This window comes from Leucoraja erinacea, chromosome 30 (assembly GCF_028641065.1).
Source record: "Leucoraja erinacea ecotype New England chromosome 30, Leri_hhj_1, whole genome shotgun sequence".
Classification (NCBI taxonomy): Eukaryota; Metazoa; Chordata; class Chondrichthyes; order Rajiformes; family Rajidae; genus Leucoraja; species Leucoraja erinaceus.
Window position 1 is genome coordinate 20,597,108 of NC_073406.1, and position 21,294 is coordinate 20,618,401.

At 45.1% G+C, this 21,294-nt stretch overlaps 1 protein-coding gene across 2 annotated transcripts in view; it reads left to right on the forward strand.

The window, feature by feature from the left end:
* Positions 1-21,294, forward strand: part of tmem201 (transmembrane protein 201) — a 119,214-nt gene that overhangs the window by 83,937 nt on the left and 13,983 nt on the right. The window contains exons 8-9 of one of the 2 annotated variants that reach the window (XM_055659623.1): positions 12,293-12,364; positions 14,232-14,522. In XM_055659623.1, the coding sequence (XP_055515598.1) occupies positions 12,293-12,364; positions 14,232-14,522 (363 nt within the window). The remainder of the gene's footprint in view (positions 1-12,292; positions 12,365-14,231; positions 14,523-21,294) is intronic. The other variant, XM_055659625.1, reaches the window with a different exon arrangement.

Consider the following 21,294-nt stretch of genomic DNA (forward strand, 5'->3'; position numbering starts at 1 on the left):
ATTTGAATAAGTAGTTTTTGTTTTTATGGCATGATATTAAAATCTAGTCGGGTTATGGCAGTGTACGTTCGCTATGCATCAGCCGAGAATCACTCATGGCTCGCTCCAATTGATGCAATTTCTACATTTACCATCCTGTCAATTCCTCCACAGTAACTTTGTGTCAAGTGTAGATATTGCAAAGCTTCTTCACTCTATCCTCCAGTCCAGGGCATCATGTCGCAGTGGGAGATGCATCTCCAGGCATATTCCCAGTGAAGGACACAAAGCACTGGAGTAACTCAGCGGGTCAGGCAGCGTCTCTGGAGAACATGGATAGGTGACGTTTCCGGTCGGGTCACTTCTTCAGTGATTAGCATCTGTAAATTGGCCTCTGTAAATTGCCCCCAGTGTGTAGGGAGTGGATGTGTAAATGGGATAACATAGCACTAGTGTGAATGGGATGACCGATGGTCAGATGGTGGGCCAAAGGATCTGTTTCCATACTGAATCTCTAAACTAAACTAAACCAATGGAGGCCATTCAGCCCTCTGGACTGTTTTGCCAATTTATGAGCTTGTGACTGACCACTGAAATGCCCACCATTTCTTTGCCTGTGTTAATTTCTTTGGTTAATTATCATACAAATCCCTTGCTAAAAAGGTCTGTGTACTGGAGCCAACTTGTGCTTGGTGGCGCAGAGAATGAATGCTTGGTGGGATGGAGGGAATGGATGTTCAATGTGATGGAGGAATGAGTGTTTGGGATGGTGGATGGTGTATTGACCGAGCAGTCTCTCTTGCCTGGGATGCTGACAAGCCTGGGGTTGGGTGCCATGGTAGCTGCAGCCATCCAGACAAGCGAAGAGCATTCCCTTGCACTCCTGCACATGGTGGAGACGGTAGTTGCGTGCCGTTTGCAACCACATCTCCAGCCTCTGAACTGCGCAGCTGCAGTACTTGTGTGAAGGTGGAGTTGTGTTTCTGGTCAGTGGTGACCAAAGATCCTATAAATGAGCAAGATAGTCCACTCGACGAAAAAGACATAGTACGGTCATGAGCAGATTCATGGGTAATTTTCGGCCCCATTTCCGTAACCGGCTTCCGCCTCTGCACCAAAGATCCCGTAGGATACTAGTGCGGAGACGGAAACCGGTTACGGAAACATCCTCGTAAAAATAAAAGTTATTTGGTAAAAATCTTCTCCTCATTTTCAGAATTTAAATTTATTAACACAAACTGTTCCCCCACAACGTTGATTACACTGCGAGTCGGGTCGGGTCGGGTCGGGTCGGGTCCGGTTACGGAAATGGATGGAAAAAAAAGGCCTACGGTCCGCTCTGTTACGTACTACACGTCAGTCCATTGCATTAAGCAGGAGTGGTCTATCTTGCTCCGCTATAGGATCTTTGGTGGTGACCTCAGGGCAATGATGGTGGACAGAGGTGTTTCCCGATCTCACTCCTTGAAATAAAGATGGGGAGCGCTAGAAATACTGGGCAAGGTAATCAGCACCAGTGGTGAAAGAAGCAGAGTTAACAGTTGTACTCATTGATATTTTATCATCAATCTTACAACCCAGCGGTATGACTATTGATGTTTAAGAAGGAACTGCAGATGCTGGAAAATCGAAGGTAGACAAAAATGCTGGAGAAACTCAGCGGATGAGGCAGCATCTATGGAGCAAAGGAAATAGGCGACGTTTGAAGAAGGGTTTCGACCCGAAACGTTGCCTAATTCCTTCGCTCCATAGATGCTGCCTCACCCGCTGAGTTTCTCCAGCATTTTTGTCTACCTTCGGTATGTCTATTGACTTCTCTTATTCAAGTCACACTTGCTTTCCCTCTCTTTCCATCCCTCGCCCATCCTAGTTTTCCGACGAGTTTGACTGTCTTCCTGATTAAATTTTACTTTGTGTGCCTCGTTGTCACCTTACCCTGGATAACAATGATCTGTACATTTTCCTTGACTGTCAACCCCTTTGATGTCTTGTTTTCACACCAACCGTTCCATATCTCTCTCCCCTGACTCTCAGTCTCAAGGAGGGTCTTGACCCAAATCATCAGTCAGAGGTTCGATGCATATCCTGGCCCTACCCCAAGGCAATGTTTCCATGTTCCGCAGGGACTCCTTTACACTGATAGATGTCATTGCAGGACAGTGGAATATTTTGCTACATTTTGCGGCTAATTTGTTTCAACTGGTATTGACACAAGATCAAGACCACACAGCGTTTCGGCCAAAATCCCATTTTTGGTTATACAGGTATATGGTAATTCTCACAATCCCTGGACATCCCAAAATATTTATGGGATGTGTTCACACACAGCGGCTAGTTTGTGCACAGCACACAGTGCCACAGCGGTAGAGTTGGTGCCTTACAGCGCCAGAGACCTGGGGTTCGATCATGACTACTGTCTGTTTGGCGTTTGCACCTTCTCCTTGTGATCATGTGGGTTTGCTCTGGTTTCTTCCCGTATTAGAACAGAGACGAGGAAACACTTTTTCTCACAGAGAGTGGTGAGTCTGTGGAATTCTCTGCCTCAGAGGGCGGTGGAGGCAGGTTCACTGGATGCTTTCAAGAGGGAGCTGGATAAAAATAGCGGAGTAAGGGGATATGGGGAGAAGGCAGGAACGGGGTACTGATTGGGGATGACCAGCCATGGTCACATTGAATGGCGGTGCTGGCTCGAAGGGCCAAATGGCCTACTCCTACACCTATTTTCTATTGTCTATTCCAAAGACATGCAGGCTTGTAGGTTAATTGGCATTTGTAAATTGCTCCTAGTGTGTGGCATAGAACTATGACGGTTATCAATGGTCAGTGTGGACGCGGTGGGCTGAAGGGCCTGTTTCCACACGATCTCAAAACTAAAACTAAACTAAAGCCCCCACGGAGAGCAATGAGCCGATAACAATGAGCCGATAATTTTGTGCTGTGGGTTGGGAGATCAGTGGGGAAAACTCCTTAGCTCTTCTTTGAAATCATACCCAGTGCCTAGGATAAAATGGGGCTGTGGGTTTAATGTCTCATCAAAGGACAGCTTGTATAGAAGAAGCATATCATTGGAAAGGTAGAACAAGCTTGTATTTTGTATCACCTTTACCTCAGAGTGGAGTCCAGTACTCTGCAATCGGTAGAAAGCTTGAGCACTGTTATGTAGACAAATGTTACAGGATCTGCACACAAATGACCAGATCACCTCTAGTTATTGATCCGTGAGTTTGACAGCCAATTCCCCTGCTTTATTTTTTGTGTGTATTGTAGAAAATGAAATTAAACGCTCCAAAATAGGCAGTCTTCTCATATGCCACTATATTTATATCTAAATATTCCTTTTATTGTCAGCTTAACTCTTAAAAAGATTAACATCTCTTGGTGATGTTTGTTGATTGTTCGTCTGTTCTCTAAATTTCTAATGATACTTGAACTGAAACAAGACCGCACAGGTTGAAGCCACTTCTGAAAGCTCCTGCCTCCTATAGCTTCTGCCAGTGGGCAAACGCCACTGGGAAAACTGACTGCAAGGAATCTCATACTGTTTCTGGTCAGGGCTTTTATCCAGTCGGACATTGTCCACGTTCCCACAGCACTGATCTAATAAGCCAACGAATTCTCTTGCTGAAGGCTGGGGTCTGATCGTGCTGGATCTGGTGCAGAGACAGGTTGGACTAAAGATGCCGTCTCTCTCCGAGAGCTTAAGGGCCTGTCCCACTTGGGCGCCATTTGCGCGTCACGCAGGTGGCGTGCGAGGATTTTGTGAATTTGGGATTCACAAAATCTTCGCGCGTGCGTCGTGACGCGTAAACAATGTCACTTAAATCACGCGCAAATGACGCCCAAGTGGGACAGGCCCTTTAAGCTGCAAGGTCTTCTCTCATACTTCTGTGTGGTCCTGAGAGCATGCCTCACTGTATGAGATGTGATCTCCCGGATGGGCACTTGGTCATAGATTCTTGCAGCACGGAAACAGGCCCTTCGGCCCAACTCGTTCACGCTGACCAAGATGCCCCATGAAAGCTGATCGCATTTGCCCACGTTCGGCCCGTGAAACATTGAAGCATAGATGAGGGAGGTGATAAACGGAGACACAGATTCCTGCACTGGACCCTAGTTATCAATTTTACAGCGATCATTAAATACAGGTTATTCGTATTTGTTGCATTGCTGTGCCTCAGTGTGCTACATATGCACTGCATTACAGTAGAGACCACCCGAGAAAAGGAACTTCAATGTATGCTTGATGCACCCCCATATCTCAAAGGTGTGATGGACAGACACCATTTTTCCTCGGGACCCTTCAGTCTGAAAGAAGGAATGCTGGAATCTTGAACAAAACACAAACTGCTGGAGGAACTCTTCAGAATGAAATGCCGACCCAAACTGTTGCCTGTCCATTTCCCTCCACAGATGCCACCTGATCCATTGAGTTCCTCCAGCACTTTGTATTTTGCACCAGATTCCAGTATCTGCAGTCACTTGAGCCTCTATATACATGCAAGTTCACTGTTCCCTCCCCCCCTTTGTCTCTAGTGGGGGTTGTCTCCAGAAAAGCCACATACGTGGCCCCAATGGTGCACACTGTCTGCACTTGCACAAGGTGGATCAACAATTGGAGTGAGTTTCCCAGCACTTCACAGCAGAGTCTCAGCAAAACACAAAGTGCTGGAGTAACTCAGTGGGTCAGGCAGCATCTGTAGAAGGGGAATGGACAGGCGATGTCTTCGGACTGAAACGTCCTGACCTGAAACATCTCCCATCCATTTCCCTCCATAGATGCCGCCTGACCTGTTGAGTTCCTTTGTGTTTTGCTCAAGGTTCCAACATCTGAAGTCTCTCGAAAGTTGTATGTTGAAGGGGGGGAATGTTCGTGAGTTGTGGGTGTGGGGTGGGGGGGGGGTGTTGAATGGTGGCAGAGAGATGAAGACATGGAAAAAAATAGTGCTTGTATTGTGGAGCAAAAAGTGATTGAAGTGCATTGTGTTTCAGTAGCACTTGCTCCTCTGCGATCGGCCCTGGCACTGGGCATGTATATAATTTAATCGTTAGATATTCTAACACCCTACTGATTATACACTTGTGTTATGTCTTGTAATATTGTTACATCTGGTGTTGTTTGTCTTTATACTTAAAACTGTTGTTAGCATTCTAATTAATATTTGTTGTTCTATAGTTCAGTCATTACTGTGAGTTGTGATCATTTGAGGTGTGGATTATAATTACAGAATTAATCTTCAAATATGCTACGTTGAACATTCAGAAGATGTGAATTAAATACCAATAAGTGAATATGATAGATTGGCTGCAGGGGTCCTTGATGTCTGAATTCTGAGTCTTGTGAAGAAACAAATTTTAGTTCCAAACCACTTTTTCCTCAGATTTTATTTTCATGAGATCATCCATCAGCTGAGTGGGGCAGAAATTTCTCTTTCAGTTTTGGTGATTATTAATCAATATTGTGATATTGTTCTTACATTAACGGGCTGTGATGCTTATTGAAAAATCATGATGGAAAAGCTATTTGTATTCTTGGTAGTTTATCTGGACTCACATATCTGTTGCATTGTGCACATGCATTTTCGTGAAGCATTTGATCTGTTTCCGTAAAGCATTAGATCACTCAGAATGCCACAACTGGACCTTCCATTTCCACAGAAAAACAAGGAACTGCAGATGCTGGTATACAAAAGAAGACACAATGTACTGGAGTGACTCAGGGGGGTCAGGCAGAATCTCTGGAGGGGATGGATAGGCGACGTATCATGTTGGGGCCCCTCTTCAGTTTGGTTCACGAGAGTCTGAAGAGAGTTCCGACCCGAAACATCATCTTTGGAATTTTGAGAGAGCGCACGGAAACAGGCCCTTCGGCCCATTGAGTCCGTGCCGTACACTATCACTATCCTACAAAATAGAGACAATTAGGTATTGAGCTTATGCGACAAAGATGTGTCGTTGCAAGAGATGGTCACCTCAGCTTTGGATTGTTGTCCATGACAGTATTCTGGCCCTGCCACTGTCATTTGACATTTGCCTGTTTGTATTGAGCCTCTAGCTTGTTTTGGAATTCTGTTTTGATATTCACGATAGCCGTGCAGTGACCACACTTGGCTTTCTTGCAAAGTGCAGGGTTCTTCTTGTGGGTCCTCGAATCTGGAATTTAGCAGAGAGTGAATCTTCCAGTTTGTCCAAGCCTTCTGGCTAGGGTAGACCCTTGCTGCCTGTGAATGCAGTCATCAACACATTTCATGATGAAACCGAGGACGTCTGAGGTTTATTCATTCAGGCTGGACCACGTTCTACTCTCCCAACTCAAGGCAGTCCCAAAGTCCACCTCCCGCTCCCTCAATCCACTGCTGCATTTCTCTTTTAGTTGGTGCCTCGCTCTCTGGGAACTGGCAGATGATCATTGAAGCTCATTGCAACACCGCACAATGAAAGGCCTGGATAGAGTCGATGTGGAGACCATGTTTCCACTAGTGGGTGAGTCCTGGACCAGAGGCCATAACCTCAGAATTAAAGGACGTACCTTTGGAAAGGAGATGAGGTGGGCGTGGAGGCCTGGTCATTATCTTTAAGGCGGAGATTGACAGATTCTTGATTATAAGGTTGTCAGAGATTATGGGGAGAAGGTAGGAGAATGGGGTTGAGAGGGAAAGATAGATCACAAAAATTGAATGGTGGAGTAGACATTAGACAATAGGCGCAGGAGTAGGCCATTCAACCCTTCGAGCCAGCACCGCCATTCAATGTGATCATGGCTGATCATCCACAATCAGTACCCCCGTTCCTGTATGGCCTAATTCTGCCCCTATAACTTATGCACTTATGATGATCAGACTGGCTGAAATGAGGGCGACGGATGGAACAAAAGGCATACTTGATGGTGGTGTGATGTGGTCCCATGTGTTAATACCCCTGCTTGGGGCAGGAGACATTCTGAAGCTGCTTGGGCAGTATGTTCCTGACATTAGTCTCATTGATGTCACTAGTGATGATGAGCAGGGTGTCGGGGCTTGCTATTTGAAGAGAGTTCATGAATGAGTATAATGTGTCCAGAGCTTCCTCCGCATGATAGTACTAACAATATAATCCACCGACAAGTTAGTGCCGGTGAACCCCCTCGGTAGCTAACGGGATGGAGAGTTATTCCAGGCCAAAGGAACAGTATTGAACTAAGACAGGCTCCTTACTAGGAGAGCAGAGAGAAGGGGAAGCAGGAACGTTATCCATTTGAAACAGTGGAAGGTGTGTCTCTCTCAAACGGAGATCTAAACTAACACTGAACTAACAGGGTGACACAATGGGTCAACATAGTGTCGCAGCAGTAGAGTTGCTGCCTTACAGCGCTAGAGACCTGGGTTCATTCCTGACTGCTGGGTACTATCTGTTTAGAGTTTGCACATTCTGCCGGGACTGTGTGGGTTTTCTCCGGGTGCTCCGTTTTCCTCCCACACTCCGAAGGCATACAGTTTTGTAGGTTAATTGGTTTCTGTAAATTGTCCTTTGTGTTTACGGGTGAGCGCTGGTCGGCGCGGACTTGGTCAGTCAAAGGGCCTGTTTCTATGCTGCATCTCTAGAGTCTAAATTCTAAAGACATCTGCAAAGCACGCTGGTGCTTTATGTACAATGCAGGAATACTTTCTTTTTAGAAAAAAAAGCTTTGAAAGACTGGAAAAACATGGCAATAATGACCTTTTGTTAAAATTGTTTTAATTTCAAGTTTCCCGTCTTTGTCTGTTGGTATTAACTTGTGAAACACACAGGTGCAGTTATTGAAGGTATTCTTGTTTCCACACCTTAGTTCCGCAAAAGCCCCTAGAACCGGGCGTTCAGTTAGCAACGAAGGCACTTCTGCTTGATAAATGTTGTCATGGGGGTGAGCATTGAAAATGTGCAGGTGACCCGAGAGAGACTTATACGTTGGGACCGCCATCCGGCCTTGCATGAGTTAAAGCTCGGTTGGCAGACTGCCATCAGTCGTGGCCCTTATTTTCTTCAAGTCCCGTCAGGACAGAGTGATAGATGGAGCAGCGCGCTGGGGAACAAAAGCTGTTGATGTGGCTCTCATCATTACAGGACGCGGGCAGGTGAATCGTGGCCTGGGTTTCTCAGAGAGGGGTCAGCAGAACGAGCTCATCTTCTCCCATCGCTGTTGAAAGGAGGCGATGGTCTTGTAAAAAGGAATTGCCAAATAGCGCGTTCCTTTTGTATCCTGTTCCCCACACAGCTGGCGTTGTATGCTGGCGTTGAGCTGGGTGCAAGGGCTGGATTTTCAGTTGATTTTGACAAGGAAGGTGTTTAATCATGCTGTAGGTCTCATCCTATGTGGTCTGGCATTATTATGCTGTCATCAGGAGTCTGAGGTCGCTCAAATCAGTTAGCTCCAGTGCAAATGACTCTCATCATCCTCAATAGCATGTACACCTGGAGCTACCTCAGGAGGTTAATGTTGTTTAGTTTAGCATAGTGTAGTTTAGAGGTACAGCATGGAAGCAGGTCCTTCAGCCCACTGGGTCCTTGCCAACCAGCAATCGCCTGTTCACACTAGTTCACAACACTCTAGGGACAATTTACAAAGGCCAATTCGCCTACAAACCCGCACGTCTTTGGGATGTACAAGGAAACCGAGGAAGGAAAAAGAGTGTGAGCAGTCCATGATAAAACATGTCCATTTGTGAATGGAAGCCTATTTTGATCACAGTTCTGTGGTAAAGGTTGGTTAATGTGAAATGCAATTGTGTGGAAGTTTAATTCTTCAGGGTGACAATGAATGCCAGGCTTGCCTCCGGCACATAATTACCTAGGATGAAAATCCTTTTTTTTAGGGAATTTGCGAGACCCAAATTGCTTAATTTATTTTTAAAGGGTGGTGTTATTTTACAAAATATTTGATACATTTCCTTTCCAGCTAAGGTAAAATAAAGCATTGGGTCCATTATTGTGATGGCGTTTTGTCCCAGTGTATATTGTAACTAATTTTAAAATAGAGGACTAATGTTAAGTTTAAGTTAATGAATCGTTTAAAGGTCTTTTCACCTTTACTGCTTCAGAAAGTTACAATTTTCCTTCATTAGCAATGTATTTGCTGCCTCGAGCTATTTCCTATATGTTTGGAACAGCAGGGTCCGTTGACTGTGTGAGAGAAGGGATCAGTCTGTTTGAAGAGTTTTGGGAAAGGAGAGGCCAAAGGTCCCAGTGATACATTCAACAGAGAGCTTTGGCTCCCACCTGCACACGGGGGAACAGCGAGCGGATTGCAGGCAGTTTGACACATCCAGCCCTCTTGTTAGTTCCGACATACAACGCTGCATGCTTTAGGGATTGACTCCTTGGCCTCTGACCTTACAGGTGTTGGAGACGATTGTTTTCCCCCTGTTTGGTGACAGCATTGAGATTCCTGCAGATTACCAGCCGTATTCAGCTTTCCACCAACGCCTCCCGACATCTGAAAGGAAGCTGAGCAAAGTGATGGGCCGGGGTGTGTCTGAAATACTTGCCTTTAATTCCAGGGGAAATGTGGTGTTGCTGACAACAATGTGAAAGGTTCTATTGTTTCAAAAAAAAAGTTTGATGTGGACATCTTTGGAAATTCTCCTGTGCTTATCCTACAGTTACTTGCCACGTTGTAACAGCGCAATACATCAACACTAGCTTTTATCACCGCTGGATTGATTCACCTCCTTGGAAAGGAGGTGGCGAGGCAAAGCGCAGATCAAAGGGACATTGATTGCAGCTTATTACAATATGAAGTCTATTAGTATATAATATAATGCCTACAGAATATGAAATATTGTCCTACAACATGTGTGTATAGGGTGGTTTAGATGCTATGCTTTGGTTTACTTGGTTGAGCACTTATCCCGGTGTTATAGCATGTATTTTGCATTTTAATGGTAGTTCAGTCATTATTATGGCAGTTGGTAGGCAATGTTCTGAGTCTAGTTTTAAAAAAAAGACACAGTGCTGGAGTAATTCAGTGGGCCTGGATAGGGTGGATGTGGGAAGGATGTTTCCTGTTGTGGGAGAGTCTAGTACCAGAAGGCACAGCCTCAGAATAAAAGGATGTACCTTTAGAATGGAGATGAGGAGGAATTTTGCAGTAGAGGGCAAGTCATTGGGAATTTTTAAAACGGAGATTGATAAGTAAGGGCGTCAAAGGTTACGTGGAGAAGGCGGGAGAATGGGGTTGAGAGGGAAATAAATCAGTGCCGAGTGGCCTAGTTCTGTGTTATGGTCAGGCAGCATCTTTCGGAGAACATAAATAGGTGACTTTTCGGGTTGGGGCACCTATCCATGTTCTTCAGAGATTCTGCATGTCCTGCTGAGTTACTCCACCACTTTGTGTCTTTTCTTTTGTAAAACAACATCTGCACTTCCTTGTTTCTACATCCTCTTTTTCTAGTCATTTATGTTAGAGATACATGATGGAAACAGGCCCTTCGGCCCACCCGAGTCCAGGGCAACAATTGATATCCCGTTCACACTCGTTCTGCATTATCGCACTATCACATCCGCTTCCTACTCACAGGGGACAATTTACAGAAGGCCATTTAACGTACAGACCAGCACGTTTTTAGGAAAGGGGAGCACCCGGCGGAAACTCGCACGTCACAGGGAGAATGTACAAACTCCACACAGACAGCACCCAAGGTATCAAACCAGGGTCTCCGGCGCTGCAAGACAGCAGGTCTACCAGCTGCACCATTGTTGCCACTCTAGACAATGAGACGGATGTGCAATCTCTACACTGGACAGCACCCAACGTCAGGATGTAACCCGTGTCTCTGACGCTGTGAGGCAACGGCTCTGCCAACTGCGCCTCTGAGCCGCCCTTAACAACGTTCAGGGGCCATCTATTGGAGGGTGCTACTATTTATGTTTAACCTGTTCTCGTCAAAGATTCACTGAGCGTTTGTCAGCACTGGGCCTGTGCTCACTGGAGTTTAGAAGAACGAGGGGGGACCTCATTAAAACATACAGAATAGTTAAAAGGCTTGGATAGAGTGGATGTGGAGAGGATGTTTCCACTAGTGGGAGAGTCTTGGACTAGAGGTCATAGCCTCAGAATTAAAGGACGTTCCTTTAGGAAGGAGATGAGGAATTTCTTTAGTCGGAGGGTGGTGAATCTGTGGAATTCTTTGCCACACAAGGCTGTGTGGGCCTAGTCAATTAATATATTTACGGGTGTCAAGGGTTATGGGGAGAAGTCAGAAGAATAGGAGGGAGAGATAGATCAGCCATGATTGAATGGCGGAGTAGACTTGATGGGCCAAATGGCCTAATTCTTCTCCTATCACTTATGATCTTATGAGAATCCAGTTAATTGTTTTGACATTTCAAAAATAACATTTATCTCTTCAAAAATTTGAATTACTCATTTGACAGGGAAAGAACCAACTTTGAATTAAAACGTAGTTTTGTATTTTTGTAGCCCTGTTTCACAATTCTGGGATGGCCTGAAAAATGTAAGGCAGCCACTGTGCCAAACCTAAACATTCATCAACCATCCATCACCTAGCCTGCTAACTTTGCAGAATTTGATGATCAGCTTACCAACTGACCAACCTGTAATTATACTGTATCTTTCTATAAATTATATTGTATAAACAAATATATAATTGGTAGAAGCAAGGAACTGCAAGTACTAGATACAGAAAAAAGACACAAAGTGCCGAAACCCCCCCCCCCCATAAAATCTATTTTTCCCTCTCAACCCCATTATCCTGCCATCTCCCCGTAACCTTTGAAGCCCTTACTAATCAAGAATCTATCAATCTCCGCTTTAAAAACACCCAAAGACTTTGCCCGTCTGCCATCTGTGACAATATATTCTGCAGATTCACCACACTCTGACGAAAGAAATTCCTCCTCAAATCCATTCTAGAAATACGTCCTTGTATTCGGAGGCTGTGCCATCTTGTGTTAGATTCTCCTGCTGCTGGAAACGGTACATAAATACAACCAAGCCAATCTCAAGTACCAATAGTTAGAGCAAATGTGAAGTTAGAGCAGAAGATAGCTCTCAGCATTGTAACGCGTCAGTTCCATAGACAAAGACCAATGTCCACAATAGGGTAGAGGTGAATCAGACAGTAACCGAGTTTATGGAAGACTGATTGCAAGCTTGGAGATCACACATTTATTCCACATGTTGATTTTCTGTTCTGTCCTCAAAAATGTACCCATTGAGGGCTTGGGCACAAGTCCCAGGGGAGAATGAAGTGGGGAGAATTGGGTCACTCTTAATGGCTACTGCTGTGCTTTAACCATTCTGTTATTGGAGATAAGCTTCATTTTCATGTCCTTTCGACAGATTCGGGCTACTTGTTCAGCGGAAGTCGACCCCCATCACAAGCAGCGGCCTTCAAGGATTCGCCTCCTTCAGGTAGGCTTATCTGGAGCATAAAGTTAGTCTTGACATTGATGTATGCGTAGCTCCGGTTGGGTGAGTGTGCAGTTGAGAGACAGAGCTGCAGATGCTGGAATCTTGAGCAAAAGTCAAAGTGCTGGAGGAACTCAGTGTGTCAGGCAGCATCTGTGTAGGGAGTGGACAGCTGACGTTTTCGGTCTGCAAATGGATCCCTACCCGAAATGTTGTCAGTGCAGCATCTGAAGGGGAGGGGGGGTCCGCAACTTGAACCATTGTATGTCCGTTCTCTCCACAGATGCTGCCTGACCTGCTGAGTTCCTCTAGCACTTTGTGTTTTGAATGCAAAGACTGTGCTTGAATTGGAACATCATGGAAAGGGTTATATATCAGGGGCCGATTACAAACCTGATTAGGTGAGATGGGATCCGTGGTGAGTTGATAAATTGAATCCAAAATTGGCCTGATCACAGAAGATGGCATCCATGTTGCTCTATGTAGAAGGTTGCTGAGCTTAACGTGGCTGTTTGTTTCCCACACTACCAAACTGTAACCGCACTTCAAAAGTATTTCATTCATTTCAAAACAACAATGAGATACTCTGAATTCATGACTGGGGATTTGCAAATGTTCCTTTTGGTCCACCAGTAGCTTTGCGGTAGAGCAATGTTGGTGAGAATGTACAACTTTATGTCAACATTGGCTGTGGAACTGATAAATACATTTGAAAAACACTACAAGATTGTGATTGTCTTCTATAGAAAAATATTCATAAGGCCCCTGTAATTATTTTAGTTGTTTTTAGTTGTTATTTCAAACTTAAATTATAATTGAAAAATTAATCGTAGTAATTAGCTTCACTGTTTGCAACTCAAGCCCAAGAAAGTGCAGGTGTAGAGAAGCTTAGGCTTCAATATAATCTTTAATTAGCCCACACCTGGAGAGAGGCCGTCAATAAAGGAGTTGCATTCACTCCTGCAAGGATCCAGGCCCGAGCCACATGGCGGAAAATATTCGGTTATCCTGAAAGTGCCGGCTTTTAAAACAAAAGACTTTCTTATCTTATAATTATTGCATCACAAAAACAGTTATCATGTGAGATGTGCAAAAAAAAAAAAAAAAAAAAAGAGATTTATCAAAGTAGTTCATGCGCTTTCCCCTAAGACTGGGCACAAAGGCAGCCAGTGTCTCAGTTCACGGCACCACTTGAGCCACGGGCAAGGGATAGATACCGCCCAACAATGTTCCCACTTGTCTTTGAGGAGTTTGGTGTAATATACCAGGAAATTTAGTCGCGAGAAACTGCCTGACCTGAAACATCGCCTGTCCATTACCCTTCACGGATGCAGAAAACATGGCCTAGGTTCTCCAATATCAACAATAAAAAATTACTTCAGAAATTAAATCAGGAAACATAGGAGTTAAGAAATGTTTTATCAGACTTTTCTTACGCATGGTCATGGGCCATTGAGGTAAGAGGCTGATACAGCGTGGAAACAGTCTCTTTGGCCCACCGAGTACACGCCAACCAATGATCCCCATACACAAACACTATCCTACACGCACACGAGGGACAATTTACAATTTTTAACAAAGCAAATTAGCTTACAAACCTGTACGTCTTTTGAATATGGGAGGAAACCAGAGCACCCGGAGAAAACCCATGCAGTCAAACGGAGACTGGTTAACACGCAAAAAAAGCTTTTCACTGTACCTTGGTACATGTGACAATAAACTAAACTGAGAACGTACAAACTCCGTACAGATAGCACCCATGGTCAGGATCAAACCCGGGTCTCTGGTGCTGTAAGGCAGCAACTCTACCGCTGCGCCACCGTGCCACCACTAAATTCTTTTGCATTCTTTTGTTCTGTGCTTTCTGTAGATTATTTCTCCCTGAAGTCTGGAAGCCGACCTTCATCTCCCTCGATGTCTCCAGCTCCGTCACTAGCAGGGTCAGTGACATCCAGTTCTGGCTCCTGGTATCTCAGACGCCCCCTCATCAGCCCAGCCCGGCTCAACCTCACAGGACAACGACTCAAGTTGTTCGCAGAGCATCACGCAGTCCATCAAAGCCCGATAAAGTCGACTCATAAAGCCCGTCCCACTCCAAACCCATCACAGGATGCCAACGTGGGCAGTAGCAATCTGGTGCAGGATTCTTCTCACAGTCATGGTATGTACTTGCAGAAACAGGTTTGCAATGATTCAAATCACCAAACTGAACATGAGTGTGGTAAGGTTTCTTAGTGCTAAATTTGCTTGTCAACGGGTATCTAATTTGGTTGCAGAAGTATCTTTCGGCTATCAGTTGTAATTCTCAATTTTTCACTTTACTAGCTCCCCGCAAAACCTCCACATGCACGTCAAGAATAGTTTGCTGTTGTATGTCCTGACATGGAACAATGACATTCCTACATATAGCAGCACAACACATATAGTCTTTAAACACCATAGTAAACCTGAAATGGTCAGTATATATTCAAATTCACATTTATTGTCACATGCACCAATTATGGTACAGTGATATTTGAGTTACCATGCAGCCATACAATTAAACAAACACAACACAATTAAAGGAACGATAGAACTTAACATAAACATCCACCACGGTGATCACTGTGATGGAAGGCAATAAAGTTCAGTCAGTCTTCCTCCTTTTCTTCACCCGTGTTTGGGGCCTTGACCCTCCGCAGTCGCCGCTACGGACAGCCCGATGTACAGACCCTCTCGTCATAGTTCCCTTGCTCCGGGATGGTGAAGTCTGCTCCATGCCTGCTGCTAGAAGCTCCGCAGACCATGGCTTCACGATGTTAAAGTCAGCAGGCCGTCGGTCGGAGCCTTTCTTCTGGCTCCGCGATGGAAGTCCGCGCCGTGCCTGCCGCTGAAGCGCTGGGCCGTCTCCGGGAGAGGCCGCACCATTCCAAGTTGTTATGCCGCGGACTAGGAGAAAGTCGCATCTCCGCCGAGGTAAATGACTGGATAGATATGGAGGTGGAGGTTAAACAAACAAACAATAATAGTGCAAAGACAAGAAGACCAAGCCCCCATGTCTATGGAGTTTGGAGCTTATTAGGAAGTTGTAATGTTTAATAGTTTGATAGTTGTAGGGAAGAAGTTGTTCCTGAACCTGAATTTTACAGTTTTCAGGCTCCCGTACCTTCTTCCCGATGGCAGGAGTGAAATGAGTGAGTGGCCAGGGAGGTGGGCCTCTGCTGGCTGGCTTTTTGACGCAGTAACTCCTGTCCATCCCTTCGATGGGGGGGGGGGGGGGGGGGGGGGGGGGGGGGGGGGTCAGTACCCGTGATGGGACTGAGCAGTGTTCATTACCTTTCTGCAATCTTCTTTATTGGTGGCCGTTCGTGCGCTGAATCAGGCTGTGATGCAACCAGTCAATATGCTCTCTACTGTAAACCTGTAGATGCTCAGGACAGGGTAGACACAAAATGCTGGAGTAACTCAGCGGGACAGGCAGCATCTCTGGAGAGAAGCTCAAGAGAGTATTACTCCAGTGGATTACTCAGTTAGGTGGATACAAAGAACTGCAGGTGCTGGAATCTTAAACAACAAACGGTGCTGGAGTAACTCAGTGGGTCAGACAGCATATCCAGAGGAAATGGATAGGTGACGTTTTGGGATGGGACCCTTTTTCAGACCGATTGTAGTAGTGGGGAGAGAGGTGGTGCAAGACAAAGCCAGGTGAGTGATAGGTGGATACAGGTGAAGGGGATTGACTGGCAGATGTGTGGACAATGGCCAGAGATGACAAGGAGACAAAAGGCTATGAGATAAGGAAAGAAAAAGTATCTTCCGTCTCCTCTTCCTTTGAGGCATCCATTGGAGAAATCTTCAGACTATTCTCCACTACAAATAAGACATTTACAATCCAAAACAATAGTTGGAAATGATAGAATTTTGCTGAAAGGAATATTTATAAATGGAATAACTAGGTTAATAATTGTGTTTAATTTGTAATAGCTTAAAATATAATTAGTTGTTAATTAGTTTTAGTTTTAAACTAGTTTTTAGTTTTAGACATACAGTGCGGAAACAGGCCGCTCGGCCCACCGGGTCCGTGCCAACCAGCGATCCCCGGATATTAACACTATCCTACACACACTTGGGACAATTTTTACATTTACCAAGTCAATTAACCTACATATCTGTACGTCTTTGGAGTGTGGGAGGAAACCGAAGATCTCGGAGAAGACCCATGCTGGTCACGGGGAGAACGTACAAACTCCGTACAGACAGCACCCGTAGTCGGGATCGAACCCGGGTCTCCGACGCTCCATTCGCTGTAAGGCAGCAACTCTACTGCTGCACCACCATGCCGCACTTGTTATAACTTTTGAAAATTATGCAGGAATTAAGTATAGGGACAGGGAATTGCCTTCAGTGAAATCTGGAATCTTTCAGCTTTTTGGATGGTGTTTTAATGCTTTACCCCACATATTTGTGGTACCACACTGTAGGGTTAATGTGTGCTGTAGACTTGAGACTTCCAACCCACATCCATAACCATTCTAGAGAGAGAGAAATAATCTTATACTTGCTCCTTAAAAGTGGAATACCTCCAATAGACAGAAGTTGAGCCTGCCCATTCTCAAAAGCAACAACTGTAACTGGTCGAGTCAATGGCAACATTGAAACCCCATTCCAGAGGTAAATACTCTAGGCTAACTCCAGATTGTCAATATTCTGCTGCACTGATTGACAAAGAGGACACTCTTTTGCATGAAGTGTTGAAACCAGGCTTTAGGTTTCAGTTGTTTAAGGAGCTGCAAATGCTGGAAAATCGAAGGTAGACAAAAATGCTGGAGAAACTCAGCGGGTGAGGCAGCATCTATGGAACTGAAGAAGGGTTTCGACCCGAAACGTTGCCTATTTCCTTCGCTCCATAGATGCTGCCTCCCCTGCTGAGTTTCTCCAGCATTTTTGTCTACCTTTAGGTTTCAGTTTACTGTTGTCACGTGTAATTAGGTATAGTGTAAAGCTTTGATTTGCATGCTAATTAATAAAATCAGATAATACTGCACATAAATACAATCAAGTCAAGGTCAAGTACACTAGGTAGAGCAAAGGGGAAGATACAGAGTGCAGAATATAGTTCTCCAGCATTGTAGCTCATCAGTTCCAGAGACAAAGTCCAACATCCGCAATGGGGTAGAGGTGAATCGGACAGTGCCCTAGCTTTTGGAAGGGCCGTTCAGAATCCTGATAAACAGGAAGAAGATTTGAGGTATGAAATTTTGCTAAAGAAAATCATACAAAACACACAGAAATGTACAAAGTTCTAGATGTAAGGATGGCACTTGGACAGGCCTGGGTGCCTAGAACCATGGGCCACTGTCCCAAGGTATAGGATCAGCCATGTAGGACTGAGAGGCTGATTGTGGTGAATGTTTGCAACAGTCTGGAAGCTCGGCCTCAGAGTAGTTCATGATAGAAACCAGGAACTGCAGATGCTGGTTTACAAAAGAAGACAGGGTGCTGGAGTAGCTCAGCAGATCAGGCAGCATCTTAGGGGAACAGAATGCATGAGACAACTCTTCAATCCTTTTGTTTCACATATTTTTGTCTTTCCCCCCCTGGCCTTTGTCCAACCATCCACCAATCAAATAGCCCATTATGTCCATCTATTAGATGCCAGGCTTTTTCCTGAAGCCCCCTCTCTTTCATCTTTCTTTCCCCCATCCCCCTTACAACCAATCTGAAAAAGGGTCCCCACAGAAATGTTGCCTATCCATGTTCTTCTGAGATGATGCCTGACCTGCTGAGATACTCCAGCACTCTGTCTTCTGTTGAGGATAGAGATGGATAGATCATGTCGATGAGGGGTATAGGATTAGTACAGGAAGCGGCACTCGGGTATAAGATCATGATCCCATTCAATGGTGGAGTAGGCACAAGGGACAACGGGACTCCCCATGCTGCTGTACTTTGTGTTCCTGGAAATTTCTGCTGGGGGTGTTGGTGGAGGCATATATAATCGTGGTTTAAGTGGGTTCTATTTATATGGGCACAGGGAATGGAAGGCTATGTTGGGCGTGTTCCTTGTTGTACCTTTCAACGTTGTATGTTTTCGTGTTCTTGTCTGTCTAGGTTGTAATAACCGTGAATATGAGAAGCACTGTACACGAGTGTACAGCCAGGGGTAGGTTTACTGTTGTGGGGAGACAGACGGGGAATGATGAGTTTAGCCAGTCTTACAAGTGAGTCTTTGCTGCAGTCAACATAACACAAAAAACAATTCTCTGTGACTGACGATACCCTGATAATATTTGTTTTTTTGGGTTCGTCAAATATATATTCCAAAATCAACAGGATTAGACCAAAGAACTGACAGTTTTAACCTTGATTGCCAGATTTGTGTTTTATTTTGTCTTTTTCCTCACTAATTCCTTCCCTTTTAATACATACCTTCTCCTCAGTTCTGCAAGCAGCCCTTTAATTTCACTGGCTTCAGGAGGGAAGGCATAGTGCCCTCTCTATGTTTCAGCGACAGCACAGGAACAAGAGAAATCTTTTTGTTGCTAATTATGTGTTTCATTTTATATATTTTGTTGCTAATTCAATGGCGAGGCGGCGGATCAGTCCGCCAACGACAGACTTTGGATTTGCAAGGTCTACTCGAGGAGTCCTTGCACTGCCGAGACTTGCTTGCTGCACAACTTGTGGATGAACAAACAGTCTTTGGATAAACAAATCAAGAGTGTGGTGGATATAAAATGCTGGAGTAACTCAGCGGGGGCAGGCAGCATCTCTGGAGAGAAGGGTTGGTTGACGTTTCGGGTCAAGACCCTTCTTACTGAGAGTCGGGGGAGAGTGAAACTAGAGGTTTGGAAGGGTACAAAGAAAATGTACGGTGTGAAAACGATGGATCGAAGCAGACAACGGACCACCTTCGGCCCAACGAGTTGATGCCAATCACTGATCACACATACACATCAGGTCTACGTTATCCCACTTTCTCATCCACTATCTACACACTAGGAGGCCAATTAACCCACAGCTTTGCACATCATATGTTCATAGGTTAGGAAATGTAGAATGGTTCATTGTTGGCTGAGGGGAAGGTGACAACGAGGCGTACAAACAGTAAAATTAATCAGGAGGACAGTGGAGCTAGTCGGAGCAAAATGGTGGGGGAGGGACGGAGAGAGAGAGGGTAAGCAAGGGTTACGAGATTGTGGGTAGTTTTGTGGCATCTGTTGATCAAGGTACATTGTGAGAGAATCTCTCATTCCCCTTTCCCCAGTGATGTGGTTACAGGTTTCACGCCGTTGCTTGCAACACATTTTGATTGTTTAGTTTAGAGATAAAGCATTGAAACCAGGCCTTGAGCCCACCGAGTCCACGCCGACCAATCGATCGATCACCCACCAGTTCTATGTTAACCCACTTTCTCATCCACTCCCTACACACTGGGGTTATTTACAGAGACCAATTAACCTACAAACCCGCACGTCTTTGGGATGTGGGAGGAAACTGGGACACCCAGAGGAAATCCATGTCATCATGGTGAATACGCAAACTCCACACAGACTGCACGTGAGGTCAGGATTGAACCCAGGTCTCTGGTGCTGTGAGGCAGCAGCCTTGTCTCTGTGCTGCCCTAGTTTATGATTTTGGAAGCCCTGCAGATGTTTAGTATGTGTTTAGTATCTGCTGATCCCTTTTCTCAAGTTAACACAGGGTTTTATTTTAAAAACTGATTGACATTAATTTTATGGAAGGAAGTTAAGTGGAGTTGAGAGAAGACGTGTCTCCGAGATATTCCATGGTACCTTTGCAGAAACAGGTTGAAGAGATCAGATTTCCTCGTCCTTATCCTCAGATAACAAGGGATCTTGAATGCTATGCAACACCTGGAGCTGTCAGCAATACTCGAACAGGAAAGGAAGAGATTTACTTGATAGGAAGTGAAGTAAAGATTTCAGAGCATCTCCAGGGATTAATTGAACAATAGGTTTTCCCCCGCTTGCTGATCAGTTCAATCACACAGGTGACGGTGCAGATTAATCTACGGTTTGAAATAATGTGCTATTAACCCGGAGGCCTGGGATCTTTCGTCGAGGTCGACAGTGTGAATCTCTGCCCAGCTCGGCCTGTAGACTTTGGGAGCCGCAGTCTCCGGTAGGAAGCGGCCGATCGGAACTCCAAGCCACTGAGGGTGTTCTTTCCGAAGCGGGAGCTCCATCATCCGGCGAGAGGGCCTGAAACATCGGGACTCCGCTGCGGCCACTGCGGAGGCCTCAAATAGACCCCGACCATGGGTGAACATTGGGGAAGAGGACTGGACTTTTTATTGCCTTCACTCGCAGTAGAAAACGTTGATTCCACTGTGGGGGGACGTTCATGTTAAATTCTATAGTGGTTTTGCTTTTCTTTTTATTTGTATGGATGTATGGCAACCCAAATTCTTCTATATACAGCACTTTGGTTCAACATGAGTTGATTTTAAATGTGCTATATAAATAAAAATTGATTGATAAAATTGATTGATTCTTTCATCATTTGACAGTCCCGCCATCCCGGGAATTAACCTGGTGAACCTATGCTGCACTCCCTCAATAGCAAGAATGTCCTTCTTCAAATTAGGAGATCAAAACTGCACACAATACTCCAGGTGTGATCTCACCGGGGCCCTGTACAACTGCAGTAGGATTTCCTTGCTTCTATACTCAAATTATCTCGCTATGAAGGTCAACATGCCATTTGCTTTCTTCACTGCCTGCTGTACCTGCATGCTTACTTTCAGTGACTGCTGTACGAGGACACTCAGATCTTGTTGCGCCTCCCCTTTTCCTAGTCTGACACTTGTTCTTGCCACCAAAGTGGATAGCCTCACATTTTTCCACATTATACTGCATCTGCCCACTTACCCAACCTATCCAAGTCACTTCTACTGTTCTTGCCTCCACCACCATCTCTGGCAGATCATT